Here is a 20,750-nt window from a genome sequence, read left to right as displayed (position 1 = left end):
AATCAATGCACGGCCTAAGACCACCATCCTTCTTCCCCACGAAGAAGAAGCCAGCACCTACAGGAGAAGTCGAGGGGCGAATGAAACCCTTGGCCAGGCATTCTTGGATATACACCCTCATAGCTTCACGTTCAGGACATGAAAGATTAAATATCCTACCCCTAGGAAGCTTGGCACCAGGCACCAAATCGATAGCGCAATCGTAATCTCTATGGGGGGGCAACACCTCGGAGGCCTCCTTAGAAAACACATCGGCGAAGTCCTGAACAAACTCAGGAAGCGTGTTTACCTCCTCCCGGGGAGAAATAGAGTTAACAGAAAGACATGACATAAGACATTCATTACCCCATTTGGTGAGATCCCCAGTATTCCAATCAAACGTGGGATTATGCAACTGCAACCAGGGAAGGCCTAAAACCAGATCAGACGATAATCCCTGCATCACCAGTACAGAGCACTGCTCCACATGCATGGAGCCAACCAGGAGTTCAAAAACAGGAGTATGCTGAGTAAAATAACCATTAGCAAGGGGAGTTGAGTCGATTCCTACTACAGGGATAGGATAAGGTAAATCAATACAAGGCATCTTTAGAGACATAGCAAATTCCACAGACATGATATTAGCAGATGAGCCAGAATCCACGAAAGCACTGCCCGTGGCAGACCGGCCAGCAAACGAGACCTGAAAGGGAAGCAAAATTTTATTGCGTTTCACATTAACGGGAAATACCTGTGCGCCCAAGTGACCTCCCCGATGATCACTTAGGCGCGGAAGTTTTCCGGCTTCTTATTCTTGCGCCTGGGACAGGTGTTCAGTAGATGCTTGTCGTCCCCACAGTAGAAGCAGAGACCATTCATTCTGCGAAACTCCCTACGTTGTCGAGGGGACATGGAGGCCCCGAGTTGCATAGGTACCTCCGAGTCCTCCGTGGAGGGGCGAGGAGACGGGACCTCGGGGGGGATCGCAGAAAAGTCAGAGGGGAGCACACTGAAGCGTTCTAGCTGACGTTCCCTGAGACGTCGGTCAAGTCGTACTGCTAGGGCCATAACCTGGTCAAGGGAGTCAGACGAGGGGTAGCTAACCAGCAGATCCTTCAGGGCGTCAGATAATCCTAACCTAAACTGGCACCTTAGGGCCGGATCGTTCCACTGAGAAGCTACGCACCACTTCCTAAAATCAGAACAGTATTCCTCAACCGGTCTCCTACCCTGACGTAAGGTCACCAGCTGACTCTCGGCTAAAGCAGTCCTGTCAGTCTCGTCGTAAATGAGTCCGAGGGCAGAGAAAAAACGATCAACAGAGGAAAGTTCAGGGGCGTCAGGAGCCAAGGAGAAGGCCCACTCTTGGGGCCCTTCCTGGAGTCAGGATATGATGATACCCACCCGCTGGTTCTCGGAACCTGAGGAGTGGCACTTTAGGCGGAAATACAGTCTGCAACTCTCCCGGAAGGAGAGAAACGTCTTACTGTCCCCTGAGAACCGGTCAGGTAACTTGAGGTCGGGTTCTAGAGGTGAGGTGAGGGGTACTACTAAAGCAGCGTCACCCTGATTGACCCTTTGGGCCAGGGCCTGGACCTGTAGGGAGAGGCCCTGCATCTGCTTGGTCAGGGTCTCAAGGGGGTCCATGATAGGAGAAATGGTAGACTAGGTAAGGGCTTGTAATTATGTAATGGCAGGGAGGAGGTGAAGGGAAAGTGAGCCCTAATCTACCCACCGCCCTGTCCCTGCCTACTTGCAACGACCCGCCCTAGGCGACGAGGTACAACTGGGCAGCGGTCCCTACGCTGTCTAAGTGCACAGGAAAACAAACAGGGAACACGCAAGGGAAGGGGCAGTAGCCACGGAACGCCACGAGGAAACGGAGCGGCGAACGAACAGTCAGGACCAGGACGAAGTGAGTACACCCGAGCGGGCACGGAGACAGAAGCAAGCCAGGGGCAAAGCAAAGCAGGTCAAGCAGAACTGCAGCAAGGCAGAAGCACGGCAGAAGCAGGCTGGAGCAAGCAGCAGTGGGGCCAGGAATCCAAAAGAATTACAAGCACTGAGGGAGAGAACAGGGCAGGTAATAAAGGACAGGGGGCGGAGCTAACTCCGACAGACCAGGCCGCGATAGGCTCTCCCACTCCTGAGCCTGCCACCCTGGTTGGTGGGAGATGGTGTCAGTCGAACAGGTCTGGCCTCAGGTGTGGATTGATTAATCCCAGGAGTATACCTAGATGAAGTACCTGGCAGATCCCTAACAAAACTACTGAGTCCTGATACCATTGCGAACCCTCTATGACTCAGTATGTTTATAACAGATATCAAAACGGAATCAGCATATAACAATGGGCAAAACAGTAGTATAAACCTTGAAACACACTAGAGCCCGCGATAACCGCACCTGGAACTCCCAGTGTTAAAGGATACAACAATTCACACTGTCCCCAATGCTACAATTCCTCACTAACACGACCCTACGCGTTTCTTGTACTTATCATCAGGGGTCTGTACTTGGTCACTCTGGCCGGGATGCCAGCGATATTAATTCAACAGCAGCTATTCTGCTGTACACCACGGAAGCATGCTCGCATTGATATCAGCGGCATGCCTCACTCCGGGGCTCTGAGTCATAATAAACAGTAAACTCCTCCCCCCGTCCTCGGCAGCGGTCTGCAAATCAGCCAATCCCACTCACTCCCCCGAAATTCGTGACGCCTGTCCATGTGACCCCTGGCCATCAGCTGACAGCCAGGAATCAACATCGACCGCATCAGACCGCAGGCGCAGTGGAGATCGCAGTCGCGTCACCCATGCTGCATAAGACTCTAGGTAAGGAAGGAATCCAACGATATTTGATAAAATGGATAATTATTACGGATCAGCTCCTGCCCGCAACTGGACAGCCATAGACCACCTAACCAAAAAAGTACATATTGTATGGAAGGTTGAATAATAGTATATGTCTACCACGCTTTACAATTTGTGAAAAAATTGTGAAAAAATCTCTCTTGAAGGACCATGTCTGTCGAACCTAGACTAAAAGAAGATATGACAGAGACCACATGACAAAATGACCACACATTGACAGCCCTAGCACCGATATCCTGTTTAAATAAAGCAGGCAAAATTGGTCTGCTCATTTAAACCATCTGGTTGTACACATGACAATTTGTAAATCCACTGGGCTTCTTTTCGCAGAATGAGGTTATCCCAGTCCCCCCCCCCCCCCCCCCCCCCGTTTTGGAGGCCTTATGAGTTCAATAGCCTGGAATTTCAAACATTCTGCTTTACCCTGGTGTTTGGCATGTACATGTTTGGATACGGAGGTGTCTCTTGAGTGAACAATGTCACCAACATGCTCTCGAATCCGGCGCCTAAACTGCCGTATCGTTTTGCCCACATAGTTCAGGGGACATGGACATGTGATCAGATAAACCACCCCTGCTGTTTTGCAATTAACAAAATCTCGGATTTCATATTCCACCTTGGTGGTAACACTTTGAAATTTGTTTCCTCTCTGAATGAAATCACAAGATTTGCAACTGCCACATCTATGTGTACCCGGTATCTGTCTATCCATCCATGTGCCTTTTAGGTATAATGGGGTCAAAACAACTCTGCATGACCCTATCCCTGATATTTTTGCCTCTGCGAAAAGTAACTGAGGGCCACTGTGTGATCTGATCTGCCAAATCTACATCAGCACTGAGAATGCGCCAGTACCTTTTCAAGATTTGCATGATTTCACTTTGCTTGGAATCATACGTGCCAATGAGTCTCGTAACTCTCTCTTCCTTACGTTGTCTAGGGACAAGAAGACTTTGCCTATCTGCATCTCTCGCTCCCTTATAGGCCTTCCTGATTACTCCCATAGGAAAACCTCTATCCTTTAGTCTACCTGTGAGCTCTTGCGCCTGTCTTTCGAAGTCCTCCATCGAGCTACAGTTCCGGCGTACTCGCATGAACTGGCCCTTAGGAATACCACGCTTGAGGGGATAAGGGTGGCAGCTATTCCATTGAAGGAAACTGTTGGTTGCTGTTTCCTTGCGGTGTACCTTAGTACAAATTGTACCTTCAGCTGTTTTGGTGATTTTAAGGTATAAAAAGGACAGTTCCTGATTACTGATCTCGCTTGTAAACCTTAGCCCCAAAGCATTAATATTAAGGGCTGCTACAAAGCTATTGAATTCCTCCACTGTTGAATTCCAGAACAGTAACACGTCATCGATATATCTGATCCAGATCCCTATCGATGAAGTCCACTTAGCAAACCTATCCCCAAAACAATAGTCTCCTCCCACCAGCCAAGGAATAAATTTGCATAGGTGGGAGCCATAGGACTTCCCATTGCAGTACCACATTGCTGGTGAAAGATCCTATCTTCGAAGATGAACACATTCTTCTCCAGCACAAAATGTAGTAACTGTAAGACAAGCTGATTATGAGCCGTATATTGAGTACCCCTAGATCTGAGGAAATATTCAACCGCATCACAACCGAGTAAATGTGGAATAGAAGAGTATAGGGCCTCTACATCTAGACTAGCCAACAGTGTGTTATGATCCAATGTGATGCCCTCAATTTGTTTCAGGACATCCATAGTATCACGTACATATGATGTAAGACCCAATACAAACGGACGCAACACCTGATCTATATATGTGCTCACGTTCTGGGTTAAATTGTTGATGCCTGAAACAATAGGTCTACCACGTAAGGGAGGATACCCTTTGTGGATTTTGGGCAAGCTATAAAAGCATGAGGGTATATGTAAGCTGTGCGGAGTACATCAGGGTATATGTAAGCTGTGCGGAGTACATCAGGGTATATGTCAGCTGTGCGGAGTACATCAGGGTATATGTAAGCTGTGCAGAGTACATCAGGATATATGTAAGCTGTGCGAAGTACATCAGGGTATATGTAATCTGTGCGGAGTACATCAGGATATATGTAAGCTGTGCGGAGTACATCAGGGTATATGTAAGCTGTGCGGAGTACATCAGGGTATATGTAAGCTGAGCGGAGTACATCAGGGTATATGTAAGCTGGGCGGAGTACATCAGGGTATATGTAATCTGTGAGGAGTACATCAGGGTATATGTAAGCTGTGCGGAGTACATCAGGGTATATGTAATCTGTGCGGAGTACATCAGGGTATATGTAAGCTGTGAGGAGTACATCAGGGTATATGTAAGCTGTGAGGAGTACATCAGGGTATATGTAAGCTGTGCAGAGTACATCAGGGTATATGTAATCTGTGAGGAGTACATCAGGGTATATGTAAGCTGTGAGGAGTACATCAGGGTATATGTAAGCTGTGCGGAGTACGTCAGGGTATATGTAAGCTGTGCGGAGTACATCAGGGTATATGTAATATGTGAGGAGTACATCAGGGTATATGTAAGCTGTGCGGAGTACATCAGGGTATATGTAATATGTGAGGAGTACATCAGGGTATATGTAATCTGTGAGGAGTACATCAGGGTATATGTAAACTGGGCGGAGTACATCAGGGTATATGTAAGCTGGGCGGAGTACATCAGGGTATATGTAATCTGTGCGGAGTACATCAGGGTATATGTAATATGTGAGGAGTACATCAGGCTACATGTAAGCTGTGATGAGTACATCAGGGTATATGTAAGCTGTGCGGAGTACATCAGGGTATATGTAAGCTGTGCGGAGTACATCAGGGTATATGTAAGCTGGGCGGAGTACATCAGGGTATATGTAATCTGTGCGGAGTACATCAGGGTATATGTAATCTGTGCGGAGTACATCAGGGTATATGTAATATGTGCGGAGTACATCAGGGTATATGTAATCTGTGCGGAGTACATCAGGGTATATGTAATCTGTGAGGAGTACATCAGGGTATATGTAAGCTGTGCGGAGTACATCAGGGTATATGTAAGCTGTGCAGAGTACATCAGGGTATATGTAAGCTGTGAGGAGTACATCAGGGTACATGTAAGCTGTGCAGAGTACATCAGGGTATATGTAATCTGTGCGGAGTACATCAGGGTGTATGTAAGCTGTGCGGAGTACATCAGGGTATATGTAAGCTGTGTGGAGTATATCAGGGTATATGTAAGCTGTGCGGAGTATATCAGGGTATATGTAAGCTGGGCGGAGTACATCAGGGTATATGTAATATGTGAGGAGTACATCAGGGTATATGTAAGCTGTGAGGAGTACATCAGGGTATATGTAAGCTGGGCGGAGTACATCAGGGTATATGTAAGCTGTGCGGAGTACATCAGGGTATATGTAAGCTGGGCGGAGTACATCAGGGTATATGTAAGCTGTGCGGAGTACATCAGGGTATATGTAAACTGTGCGGAGTACATCAGGGTATATGTAATCTGTGCGGAGTACATCAGGGTATATGTAATCTGTGCGGAGTACATCAGGGTATATGTAATCTGTGCGGAGTACATCAGGGTATATGTAAGCTGTGCGGAGTACATCAGGGTATAATAAGAGGGTATATTATATACAATTATCCATAGATGTGTGTTACGATGTGAAGCGATCCGTTATGCACAGGCCGGTGTCACACTGATAAACGGTTTTCTTTCTTATCCCCCTTTTGTAACGCTCTGCACCTTTTGGGGACTTTTTCTCCTTCGTAGTTTGGGAAATATTACTGGGAAAGTTTTCCGCTGGTATAATACGGGCGCCCTCGCTTCCAGCGGATGTGCTTTGTCCCTTACCTTCCTAGTTCCTAAATACTAGGGCCCTGAAACTGAAGGAATGTTCCCCTCCGGCCTGTGCATTGAGGTGTTTTTCATCACCGCATTACTAGTGCCGTAACGTTTTTATTTTTCAGTTGATTGAGCGGTGTGCGGGCTTGTTTTTTGCGAGACGGGCTGTAGATTTTATTGGTACCATTTTAGAACACATACGACTTTTTGATCACTTTTTATTTCATTTTTTGGTAAAGGAAATTACCAAAAACAAGCAATTCTGGCGTTGTTTTTCATGTTTTTTTTTACCGCGTTCACCGTGCGGGATAAATTACATAATTGTTTTGTAGTTTGGGTCGTTACGTATGCGGCAATACCAATTATGTATAGTTTTTTTTATGTATTGCAGCTTCTGCACAATAAAATCACTTTTTTTATAAAATCATTTGTTTTCTGTGTCGCCATATTCTAAGACCCATAACTTTTTTATTTTTGCGTGCACAAAGCGGTGTCAGGGATTATTTTTTGCGGCACGTTTTTTATTAGTACTATTTTGGAGTAAATGTGACTTTTTGATCACTTTTTATAGTATTTTTTGGAAGGAAATGTGACCTAAAAACAAAGATTCTGGCGTTGTTTTTCATGTTTTTTTTTTTCGGCGTTCACCGTGCGGGATAAATTACATAATAGTTTTGTAGTTTGGGTCGTTACGGACGCGGCGATACCAATTATGTATAGTTTTTTTTAATTTTTACGGGTTTTCCCATAATAAAAGTCTTACTATGGGGAAAAAGTCAGTTTAACTTTATTTTTATTTTAAAAGTGTGTGTTTTTATTGTTTTACCACATTTTTATTACGTTTTTTTAACTTTTTTGACTTGTCCCACTAGGGGACATGAGGGCCTGATGCCCCGATCGCTACTCTAATACACTGCACTACATACGTAGTGCAGTGTATTAGCGCTGTCAGTTATTCACTGACAGCAAGCCTATGAGGACTCGCCGCAGGCGGGTCCTCATCGGCTCCCGTACAAGGCAGACTTGGACGCCATTTTCTGGCGTCCGATTGGCACAGCAACCCAGCGATTGCGTCTCTGGGTTGCTGGTCGGGTTAAAACCTATCAGATGCTGCGCTCTATTGAGCGCAGCATCTGAGGGGTTAATCTGCCGGATCGGAGAGTAGCTCCGGTCCTGGCAGTTACAGGAGGGTGCCAGCTATATAATACAGCTGTCACCCCGCGGTGATGGTGCCGGCTCTGCTTCTGAGCCCGCACCATCACTGCGCCGTACATATACGGCGCTTTGCGGGAAGCACCTCCCGACAGCGCCGTATATATACGGCAGATGTCGGGAAGGGGTTAATTGAACACGTAACCTCCATTATGATTAATGGACGATTATTTAGACCACACCCTCTATTTGCATGCTACACCATTGGATTAATATTTATCCCCTGAGCCTGCTGTATACTACTGTATATAATATACCTCCTGATACTGCCCCCACACTGTATATTGCACCCACTGTGCTCCCCACACAGTATAATGCCTCCATAGTTCTTCCCACACAGTACAATGGCCCTATAGCTGCCCTCCACACAGTACAATGGCCCTATAGCTGCCCTCCACACAGTATATTGCCCTCCACACAGTATAATGCCCCCCATTACTGCCCTTCGCACAGTATGAAGCCCCCCATAGCTGTCCCCTCACAGCCCCAATAGTGCCAAATAAAATACATACTCGCCTAACCCCGTACCAACGACGAGTGGAGTAGATCCCTTTGCTCCTCCTGTCTGTGTGGCTCGGCACAGACAGGCGCGATAACGTTACTTCCTCACGCTTGTCTGTGCCGAGCCATGAGCGTCCATCGATACATAGTGAATGGTAGAGCAGAGACTTTACGACTCCCTGCTCTACCATTGGATTCAAATGTATCTGCGGCCTGAGAACGCAGATGCAGTTAATACTGGGGGAGGGGATAGAAGAAATTACATGCGCAAGATTACGTTGGTTAATTGCTCTGATTTTTATTATTATTATTTTTTCTGATTAATTGCCCAGCTCTAGTCTGTGGGAATTTTTGCCTCTTCATCCAGAAGAATATTTGTGAGGGTCAGACACTGATGTTGGGGGAGGGGGTCTGGCTCACAATCTCCGTTCTAGTTCATCCCAAAGTTGTTGGATGGGGTTGAGCTCAGGGCTCTGTGCGGCCAGTTAAGTTCTTCCACCCCAAACTCACCAAACCAACCATGTCTTTATGGACCTTGTTTTGTGCACTAGGGCCACAGAGTTATAATTGTCCAAAATGTCTTGTTATGCTGAAGCATTAAGATTTCGCTTCACTGGAACTATTGGGGGGCCGACCCCTGAAATATACCCCATAGCATTATCCCTCCTCCTCCAAACTTTACAGCTGGCACAAAGCAGGCAGGTAACGTACTCCTGGCATTCACCAAACCCAGACTCCTCCATCAGATCGCCAGATAGAGAAGCGTCACTCCACAGAACACGTTTCCACTGCTCCAGAGTCCAGTGGCGGCGGCTTTACACCATCCGATGCTTGGCGATGTTTGGCTGGCATACAGCTGCTCGGCCCCCATGCCATGAAGCTCCCGGGCACAGTTTTTGTGCTGATGTTAATAGCAGAGGTGGTTTGGACTCTGCAGATATTGAGCCATCAGAGCGTTGGCAACTTGTATGCATTAATCGCCTCAGCACTCGGTGCCCCCGCTCTGTAACTTTACGTGGTCTCCACTTCGTGGCCGAGTTGCTGCGGTTTCTTTCACTTTACCATAACATCACTCACAGATGATGGTGGAATATCTAGGAGGGAAGAAATTTAATGAACTGACTTGTTACATCGGTGACGTCCTATTACAGGGCCGCGCTGAAATTCAGTGATCTCTTTATAACGACCCATTCTATCACTAATGTCTGTAGGGGCGACTGCATGGCGAGTGCTGGATCTTATACACCTGTGGGAAAGGGACTGAATGAAACACCGGAATTCAATGATTAAGAGGTGTCCCAATACTTTTGTCCATATAGTGTATATTAGAATGTCCTTTAGGCCTCGTGCACACTTCCATCACCGTTTTCACGGCCGTTTTTGACGGATCTGTGTGCCCGTTTTAGCGGCCGTGTTTCCGAGCGCCGAGCATGGTACTGAGCAGGGTTGTTCAGCGCTAGTCACTGTTTATTTCTGCATGACTTAAGTGTGGAAGTTGTCCCGGCAGCACAAGGGTTACATTTCATCTAATTTTATCTTCCCATATATTCCGTACGTCCATCACTTTATGATCATGACTAGCAATATTCACCTTCATGGTCTTCACTTTTATTGTAGAATAGGCACAGGTCACTTCAGCACCATGGAGAAGGACGGTCGTGATGTGAATGGAGTTATCGACCTTCTGGAAGTATTTTGGCATTTTTTTTGTTTTTGGGCTCCGTGCTGGAAGAGATAAAGTAAAAATACCTTTTATTTTAAGAGGACAACACTGGATGCATAAAGAAGCTTTCCCCTAAAGTATTTCATTCTAGTTACATTGGGTTCATGTAGGTGTAAGGTACATCGGGAAAAAAGGACACCGTCTTTCACCAAATACCCGTCCTGAGGGGGTGAAGCATGACACAGATAATCACTATTTGGTGTTCTTTAAATCCATGTGTCTTGCACCTCTTCCTCAGGCTATAGTATATGAGTTTTGTCTGGAGTGTTCCTTTAATCAAGAGAATCTATAGGGCGCCAACTGCAGAGGGCGCTGTTTGCAAATTCCAATGCAAGTGTACTCCCACTGTGGATGAAATCCAGTTCTCCTCCCCCGATCCACGTTCTGTCGATCCATACATCTTGATGGAAGTTACGAAACAGCCAAGCACTCTTATTCCTTTTTTCCTGTAATTCTCATAAAGTTGTATTGAGCCGCTCCATACAAACTCCTCACTGTGGTCGTGAGGGGGGCAGGGACACATAGAGACTCCCACCCATCTGACATTTCTTACCTGTCTGGTCGTAAATGGATTTATGACTAATGTTGGAATATTTTCCCATTCACCGATCTTCCTTTGGTTATAGCTCCTTCTACTTCCAGCGCCGTAACATCAGGCCTGTGTGTATACAGGAAATTACCATTAAAATATATTTGAAAGTTGGTTACCGGGCTCCGTTCCAAAACCGCTTCCAGAAACATTTATAAAGGTATTTATTACATTTCCTCCACAACTTACAGGAGTCGCAATGTTTAATGCAGTAAGTGATCTAATAATCCACCTGAGTAGACGAATTTCAGCTTTCGGATCGTGTGGGTGGAATAAGTAAAAGAACGAGAGAGAGAGAGCGAGCGAGCGAGACTGGAAGGGAATGGAGAAAACTATAAAGGAGAAGAAAGTTGTCAATTAGGGTTAGAGGTGATCTCAGTAATACATATAGACACGGCCAATGTAATAGACTATTATACTTGTATTGTATTGTAATCAAAAAAGTGGCCGGGGGGGAAGGGTAGTAATGCAATAAGCGTAAAACAAAGAAGCGTTACTCACCCGCCAGATCCCCCGGCGTTCCAGCGTAGCTGCTCCGGTACTCCCCGCTGCTGTCGGTTGACATGAGTGCAGCGATCGTATACCCACACGATTGCTGCAGCCAATCACTGGCCTCTTTTTGATTAACTCGGTAAAACCACTTAGGTCTGCGATGAAGGGAATATATCATCAGAAAACGACATGTTACTTAAAGCAGGTTTCCATTATAAATATATTTGTTTTTAAATTGTAGTGTTTTTTTAAAACTAGCCATATATATATATATATATATATATATATATATATATATATATATATAAAATAATAATAATTATTATTATTTTTTTAAATAAATATTCCCGTTTTCACACTGGTTACCGGCGGTACATGCAGTAGGCGGGCATTTCCTATTTTCTGCAGCACAATAGTCCGCTTTACTGTGGGATAGTAACACATAAATGAGGCTATAAGGCTCTGTATGCAGCTCCCCTGCCGCTCCCTGGTTTCTGGGGGAGGGGCTGTGTCACTTCCTGGAGACTGTAATATTCTATGACATTTCTCTAGCCATTACCTTCCATTCATTGCAGCTGCCATAAAGCATACACATCCTGCTGTACTGTCTATACGGATAACACAGGAAGGTATTGTGTGTCTCCAATATGGCCGCCCCCTGGGAAACCTTTAAAAGTATAAAATAAACAACATTTACAAAAGAACAAACAAAATCAAGGATTTTTTTCTACAGAACTACATGAGATTAATCTAAAATTAAATATGTGAGACATTCCCCTTAAGGGCAAGGAAACGCAAACTCGACAGCCAGTTGGCCGAGACGTGTCCACAATGCAGGCAAAAGCCACGCCGACATGCTGTTCTGCGCAGTTTTCAAATTGACGGTTAATGGGCGCGAGGTATTGTAGGTAAAACTATTGTTTGCCCTCCCAATCGTGCGACCATTCAAGGTCTGTTCATTAATGGCCAAATGATTTTGCAGGTAAACAGAAGTTTTACCTGCAAAACCGTGCAGCCAATAACAAACAATTTGAAAAACGGACTGAACAGCACGTCGGCGCGGTTTTTGGTGTCTCGGTGGCCGCTCCCTGGGGCCTTACCCTAAAGGGTGGCGGATATGTTTTGCTCAATAACACGTTAACGTACTCATTAAACCATAATTATGCAAATAGCTTAATTATCATGTGAATACCTTTATCAGGTTTTCATGTGTTAAAGGGAAACTGTCACTAGGTTTGGACCCACTAAACCACCAGCATACCGTTATGCAGCTGAGGTTTAATGTTCCAAACCTGTCCATATCAAAATGTCTGTATCGGGTATAGTAACTTACAATTTACAGAGATGAGTCTGGGAGCGGCATCAGGCGGATGCACATTGTGGACATAAAGCAGAGGACAGTACACTGCGCATGCGCAGTAAAGCGAGGTGCACTTTTCACGGCTTCATGTGCACGATACGCATACGCCCGATTCTGTTGGACTCCTTACTCAGACTCCTCTCGTTAAAGAGAACCTTTCACCTCCCCATACATGTGCAGCTGAGTGCAGCATGTAATGGGGAGGGCTGCCCAAATCCTGGGGCACTTTACTTTTTTTTTCTACCCTCCTCCGTTATTTAGATATCGGTGCCGTTATATTTGGCGCCAGATATTTAAATAACCCCCTGAACTGTCAATGGGGCGTGTAATGGCAAGGGGGCGTGTTACTGTGGCTGTGACTCTGTCCAATCAGGTATGGACAGTGTTACAGCAAGAGCTCTCCTCTCCAGCTCTTGCACTGTTCGTAGCAGTGACACGCCCCCTTGCCAGTTCGGCAGATAAGTACAGGACTGATCTCTCGCGAAAGATCAGTCTTGTCCTTTTCTGCCGAGAGCTGAAGGGTGAGAACGTGCGCGCTCTCCTCTCTCCAGCTCTTGCACTGTCCGCAGCAGTGACACATTACACGCCCCCCATTACAGTGACCCCTTTGCCATTACACGCCCCCTTGCCAGTTCAGCTGACAAGTACAAGACTGTGATCTCTCTCTCTCTCGAGATCAGTCTTGTCCTTTTCTGCCGACAGCTGAAGATTGAGAGCGTGCGCGTGCACACGCTCCCCTCTCTCCAGCGCTTGCTGTAACACTGTCCGTAGCTGATTGGACAGTGTCACAGCCATGTTACACGCCCCCTTGCCATTACACGCCCCATTGACAGTTCAGGGGGTTATTTAAATATTGGGCGCCAAATATAACGGCACTGATATCTAAATAACGGAGGAGGGTAGGAAAAAAATGTAAAGTGCCCCAGGGTTTGTGCAGCCCTGACCATTACATGCTGCACTCAGCAACACATGTATGGGGAGGTGAAAGGTTCTCTTTAAGTTGTAATTTACTTTACTAACTATTCCTAAAAGAGACGTTTTTGATGTGGGCAGGTTTGGAACACTAAACCCCCATCTCCATAACTAAATGCTGGTGGTTTAGTGGCTCCAAAACTACTGACATGTTACCTTTAAAGATCAGGGCTGCGTGTGGGTATCAAGTAGCCAATGTGACCCATAAGCCATGTAGATTAATACATCCTTGTGCACTCAAAGTACTAAACTGAGATACAAAAAACCTATAATGAAAGTAAAATTAAGGCCAGAATAACAATCAGTAGAAACTAGCCGGCTTGTTGATGATTTCCATGTATTGTATAAGGTGGCCATGTGACCTCATCTCGTCATTATAGTCCGTGACCTATATGATTCTGTATAATACATCGCCAGATCTATGGGAGGATGCGGTCATGTGACCACTGTATAGAGCACTCTTTACAATATACAGCCACGGCACGTACAGTCGCCACAATGCTCACATGTGGCCACAGGAATGGAGGACACAGCGGCCTTAAGAGTCCCGTATGTTGCCTTAATCCCAGACAACTCCTTCAATGTCTTATGAGAAAATACGGGACCAACATGTGGAGCTTCATTTATCAAAACTAACAGAAAAACTGGACTTGTCACCCATAGCGACCAATCAGTGATCTGCTTTCATTTCTTAAAGGGGTTGTATAAGATTATAAAAACGCTTCTGTCTCCTTCCTATTGGAGCTCAGCCGCATAAATGTGAAAAGTCTGAGCGCAAGAAACACACTGTCTAAGGACAAGGCCGAGTCTGTTCCTGGAACACTGCAGCCATCTTTTTCTAATCTCATTCAATCCCTTTAAGAAATGAAAGCTGAGCTGTGATTGGTTGCTATGGGCTACAAGGCCTTTTTTTTTTTTTTTTGGTTAATTTTAATAAACAAGGATTAATGTGCATTGGGACTGGCGGTCTCGTCTTCTAATCTCTTGAGCTCGGTCATGCAAATGACATTTACTTGCCTTTTAACAGTATCACATTTTGTTTTCACACCATGATAAAGTCCCAGCTATGAGCACTATGGGGATCAGCTGTGATGTTCTCTGCGGATACGTTATGTCTTCGCTGACATTTGTTCGTTCTGTTGTGGCCGGTAATGTTCTGTAATGTTATTTCACTCGCTCAGTATAAATTCCCTGTGTATTGTTCTATTACAAAATCCGCTCGGTCACAGTCGCCTCCCAGGCATAACACGAAGTACAGAAATTACGTTACAAGATCTGCTTCATGGATGGAGCGGAGGGCTTTTTTGCTGGCAGAAATCTTTTTAACTGTTTGAAATTAATTACAATAATGAGTTTCCTTTTTTGTAGCTGCAAACCGCTTTGGTAGCTGTGTGTCATAGCGGAGCGTTTCCCAAAGTCGGTTGCGCAGAATCCCTGGTTTCCGTGGTGGGATCTTCAGAGATATCAACCCGGGAAAACCTTTCAAAGGGTGAAGCTCGAGCAGACCCCGGACCATACACTCTATATTAATATCAGACTCCAGACTAGACCGCTACATTAATTTCAAACCCCAGATCAGACACTATATTAATATCAGACCTACACCAGATCCCCTAAATATATTCAGACCCCAGACCAGACCCCTAAATGTATTAACACCCGAGACCAGACCTCGTATAATATATTCCGACCACAGATCAGAACCCCTATAATGTGTTCAGACCACAGACAAGACCCCTACCTTAATTCAGACCGCAGATCAGACCCCTACCTTAATTCAGACCCCAGATCAGACCCCTACCTTAATTCAGACCGCAGATCAGACCCCTACCTTAATTCAGACCCCAGATCAGACCCTTACCTTAATTCAGACCGCAGATCAGACCCTTACCTTAATTCAGACCCCAGATCAGACCCTTACCTTAATTCAGACCCCTACCTTAATTCTGATTCCAAATCAGACCCCTACCTTAATTCTGATTCCAAATCAGACCCCTACCTTAATTCTGATTCCAAATCAGACCCCTACCTTAATTCTGATTCCAAATCAGACCCCTACCTTAATTCAGACCCCAGATCAGACCCCTTGCTTAATTTAAACCCCAGGTCAGACCCCTACCTTAATATATTCAGACCCCAGACTGGACCCCTACATATATTTACACCTGAGACCAAACCCCCTATAATATATTCCGAAGCCAGAACAGAACCCCTATAATTAATTTAGACCCCGGATCAGATCCCTACTTTAATTCAGACGCCAGATAAAAAAAAAAATGATGCTCGCACTTCCCTTCCTCGCTCCCGGCTCTCGTTCAGCTTCGGATATTGCACTAGATCCTGACGATTTTTTATTTTTTTTTTTTGCTGTTCCTACTTCCCATTTTCAGCCTCTCTCCTTGGAAACCTGGTGAAAATGATCACCGGGTGACTACGTGGGGGAGGACAAAAATAGGGTGACATGTCCGGATCTCCACATTTCTGAGACGTCTTTCCAGTAATGGCTGCCAAGTCCTACCTCATGGCCTGGTTGGCAATACATAGTTTGAAGGCCGGAGTAAATAGCTTGTGTCCTGGCTCCCAGTCTCCTTATGTAATTTAAGTAGCCAATGAGAGCGTCTCGTACCACCCATCGCCCGGCTCATCGGGCACCATCTCAGAAAGCTGCTAGAGACAACAGGGAATTTGGAAAAAATATATGGCTAGATGGCTAAATTAAATTTGGAAAGAGGTTAGGCCCCATGCACAGTATTTACGGTGGTGCCCCTGTTCTACTGAAAAACGAAGAAAAAACAAAACCAAAAATACATCAAAACCTACAATGTAAAAAAACTACTTAAAAAAAAAAAGTAAACACCGCAATAAAAACACAAAACTTGGTTGCAAAAGTGTACATAACGTTAATTTTTTTATGAAAGATAACTGGATAAGGCTTCGTTCCGTTCTGACGTTCCGTCATAGCGTCCAGACAGACCAGTACCCTGACTGAAACAAACAGAAACCATAGGTTTGCATCACCATTGATTTCATTGGTGACCGATCCGGTGCAAATGGTTTCTGTTTATCTCCGTTGTGCAAGGTTTCCGTACAGAATTTTATCCACTGGAAGTAAACAATGAATGTTCCTACTGAATAACAGCAAGCAGAGTTCTTGAAAACCGTGAGAAGTTAATACAGAAAGTATATTAGAAAATTGTCTTAACTTTTAATTGTACAAAAAAAATGACATTAATTTGCTGAAACCAGACATTTCCTTTATTTTACACCTATTGTGTCCCCCCCCTGCTCTGAGTAGGTCCAAAAGTCCTTGCTGATTAATTTAATAATATTTTGTTTACTGGGATTAGAGCTCTATTTTTTTTTTATAAAGAGCTCCAAATCCCCTGTCACACATTCATAGAGTTAAATGATAAAATTCTGGTTGCTTGCAGCCGCCACTAGGGGGAGCTGACCGCATATGGATTTATTATTTAGTTCAATAGGAGCTGCATTTATCGATATGTAATGTTCGCCTCCTAGTGGTCACTTTTTTCATGCCCGAAATGGACAACTGAATAGGACTACTCAAGGGCTTCTGTTTACAGGTGGCGTTTGGTGTTGAATCCCTTTCATTGTGATGTGATGCAGCAGAAGCCTTTGATCCCACAGTCCTAGATCTTGTATTATTCTCTATCCTTCTCTTTCTACGTTATTTTTGTTCTTCTTTATTGCAGACATGTGGGATTATTACGAATCAAACACAAGAAAATGAACATGCAGAAAATCCCCCTCCAGACTGTGCGTCAGTTCTTCTTCGAAGACGTCGTATTGGCCGATCATCCGGACCTGTTCAATCCAGACAATCCCAAAGTGACTCAGGACATAGAAAACTTCTGTATAGAGAAGGTACGGTAGCTGCTTTGGATGCCTGCGGCTGCCTTGTTTACGTCTCTTTGTTGCATACATTTATTTATGGATTTTCGTATGTGCTTAGAATTTATTTTAGTTATATAAAACTTAAAAAAGCCTCAGAGTCTTTTCTCCCCCCAGTTATAAGCAGAAAAGCACTTTATAGTAGAGACAAGCACCATCAACTACACTGCCGGTATGCCAGCCAGGAATAATAATGCACGCTCATAGTTACTGAGAAACTTACATTGTTCGGGATTAGAAAATCATTTTCTCAGAAACAGCGCCACTCTTGTCTCTGTTCTATATGTGGTATTGCAGCTCAGCCCCAATTCTAGTGAATGAGGATGAGCTGCAATACCATCATGGCTGAGCCGGGATGGCACTATTTTTCCATTATGATTGACTGGCAACGATGCCAAATCATTGAGAACGTTCACACCAATGAGCAGCCCCTACTGTCCATATTCTTCTATGTATCTATAATGAGCTAGCTATTAAAATAAGACATTCAGGTCATTGGCCAAACCTCTGAAGACTCTATGTGGACGAAACTTGAGGGGGAAAGGCTCGCTGCTGACTGAGCCATGCACAGCACATCGGGGGGAATATTCTCAAAGCCCCTATGCTTTAAAGGGTAACTAAACGTTTGACAAACTTCAGACATGTCACAGTGACATGTTAGAAGTTTGGTTTGGTGGGGGTCCGAGCACTGAGATCCCTACCAATCGCTCAAACGAAGCGGCAGATGCGCTCGTGCGAGCGCTCAGCTGCTTTATGTCTGTTCGGCTTTTTCCGGAAATAAATGTATCGGAGTACGGGCTCATTAGAAAGTCTATGAGCTCGTACTCCGATACATCGGCTTTCTGGAAAAAGCCAAACCGAAACTAAATTCCTTCAGAAATTTTGAGCCAGATTTTGACCTGCTGGCAGAAAACTTGCTTCATTTTTTCGGAGCGTTTTGTTTTGCCACGGCCATGGAGCGGCGCGGGAAAAAAACGCAGCAAAAACTGCTTTCTCCGCTTCCCTTTGATGTCAATGCGAGGTCAGAGATGGAAGAGCCTGAAGAAGGGGCATGACGCTTCTTTTTCCCACGACCGTTATTTTTCCACTTGCGGGAAAAAAACGCCTCCACCTCCCATTGAAATAGATCGGAGGCGTTTTCGGACAGTTTCCGGTGCGGTTTCCGCGTCAAAAACGGCGCCAAAAAAATTCATGTGAACAGGGCCTTAAAATTCCTGAATGAATTTTGAGGCTGTTTTTTTTTCTGCCAGACAAGAAAGTGCCGTGTGAACTTACCCATCAAGGGTCTTTTGATAACAAGGAGTCATGAGTAAGGGGATTATGGGGACGAACTGAAAGACACTACACCAAGAAGTGGCACAATAGTGAAATAACCTGGATAATGGTTTGATTATTTTGTTTCTTGCAGATAGAGGGGATGTTGGACATGGCTGAACGGGAGCGTCTGGGAAATGCTCGTATACCAGATAAACCTTTGATCAGATTGCGGGTAAGTTTGAAATGCATCACAATCCAGAAAATGTGGGTGACATTGGGTTATAGATGTCCTATCGCTATATTGAGGGAACTCCGGTTTTATTTAATCCAAATGCTGCGGGATCCACCATTGGCAGTAGGTTATGGACTCCCCTCCTTCACACTCCCCTATCGTAGTCAATGGATCGTTTTCTGACTGAGGTTTCTCATATACCTTGGTGCCGGCTGTAAAGCAAAAATCTGAGCTCAGTGCAGAAATTCGAGCCAGATGGCTGCCCCACGATCATGTAGAGAAAACAGAATAAAAATAAATACAACAAAAAAAAACGATAACAAAAAAAGATGGCCCCTTTATTAGAGACACCCATCTTGTAGTACAGTGGACCTCCTTTGGTCTTCAGAACCGCAGCAATTCATCGTGGCATAGATTCCACTAGGGGTTAAAATCGTTCGGACAGGTATATCGGCCCATACGGACAGGATAGCTTCTCACAGTTGATGTGTCCTCCTGCCATAGGGTAAACAGCCGCCATGAAGGGATGAACTTTTTCGGCCACAATACTCAGGTAAGCCCTCCTGTTCAAACGTCCACAGGTATCATAGGACCCAGGATGTGCCAAGAAAACATTCCCCACACCATTACTTCACCTCCACCAGCCTGGACTGTTTACACCTGACAGGAAGGGTCCATCGCTTCATGCTGCTCGCGCCAAATCGTGACCCTACCATCAGCATGGTGCCGCAGAAATCCGTATTCATCTGACCAGGCAATGTTTTTCCACTGCTCAGCGATCCCATTTTGCGCTCTTTTTCCCTCTGGAGTCTTCCATTTCTGTTTTTGGGCACGTTAGTTGGAGCACCAGCGTTTTGTTTGGCTGCTATTATCTGGGCTGCGCCCGCTTGTTTGGCAGAATGATTCTTGACGTGCTCCTCTGGCCTCTTTTGTTGATGAGATGTTGACGTCCACAGGATCCCTTTTCGCTGGATGTCATTCCTCGATCACATCATTCTCGGTATATCCTTGACACCGGTGCACATGAAAAACCCACAAGGTTGGCAGTTTTTGCAATACCGGCTAGTCTAGAACTGATGACTATGCTTTGGTCCAAGTCATTCAGATCACTCTATTTTCCCATTCGAATGTGGATTCACACTTAAATGGATCCATAGAAAACTTGCTCACATGATTTTACGCGGCATCCGGGGTCACGTGTCTAATTTCTATACAGAAATCCAACCGTGTAAGTGTAAGGGCAGGTGCCTCTAATAAAGTGTATATATACAGTGTGTTTGTAGGTATGTGTGTGTGTGTGTGTGTGTGTGTGTGTATGTGTGTGTGTATGTATGTATGTATGTATGTGTGTGTGTATGTATGTATATGTGTGTGTGTGTGTGTGTGTGTATGTGTGTGTGTGTGTATGTGTGTGTGTGTGTGTGTGTGTGTGTATATATATATATATAATCCACACTAAATGTTGGACAGGACAGTTTTTTGAGTTGTCGCTCAGGACAGGCTGCCATTGGTCCTATTAGGGCATATAGACCTCATTCTTTTGGGAGACCCATGTTCTGGCCTATTTCAACATAATTCTGGATTTGTAATATATAAAATTTATAAAAAGGGGTATTTTATTTATTTGTAATCTCTTTTAATGCTGTATTCATACAGAGTTGATTATAGCGACGTGCGTGAATACATTTAAGCAGATTATAAATGTCTGTATTAACATCCCACGCTCAGACTTTATTATTGTTTAAAGCGTCTTACCAGCGAAATAATATCTTTTATATGTCTCATGAGTGTTCTGCCGGTCTGCTTAGTAT

The 20,750-nt window shown here is 44.9% G+C and overlaps 1 protein-coding gene across 3 annotated transcripts in view; it reads left to right on the top strand.

The window, feature by feature from the left end:
* The window catches only part of MRE11 (MRE11 double strand break repair nuclease), a 297,684-nt gene that overhangs the window by 85,315 nt on the left and 191,619 nt on the right, over nucleotides 1-20,750 (top strand). For all 3 annotated transcript variants that reach the window (XR_012881284.1, XM_075851486.1, XM_075851485.1), the window contains 2 exons: nucleotides 17,252-17,423; nucleotides 18,859-18,939. Coding sequence is in view for 2 of the 3 variants with exons in the window: in XM_075851486.1 (XP_075707601.1) it covers nucleotides 17,252-17,423; nucleotides 18,859-18,939 (253 nt within the window). In the remaining variant the exon portion in view is untranslated. The remainder of the gene's footprint in view (nucleotides 1-17,251; nucleotides 17,424-18,858; nucleotides 18,940-20,750) is intronic.

This window comes from Rhinoderma darwinii, chromosome 2 (assembly GCF_050947455.1).
Source record: "Rhinoderma darwinii isolate aRhiDar2 chromosome 2, aRhiDar2.hap1, whole genome shotgun sequence".
Taxonomy (NCBI): domain Eukaryota; kingdom Metazoa; phylum Chordata; class Amphibia; order Anura; family Rhinodermatidae; genus Rhinoderma; species Rhinoderma darwinii.
The sequence above is the reverse complement of the archived record's forward strand: the minus strand, read 5'-3'. Positions and strand labels throughout refer to the sequence as shown.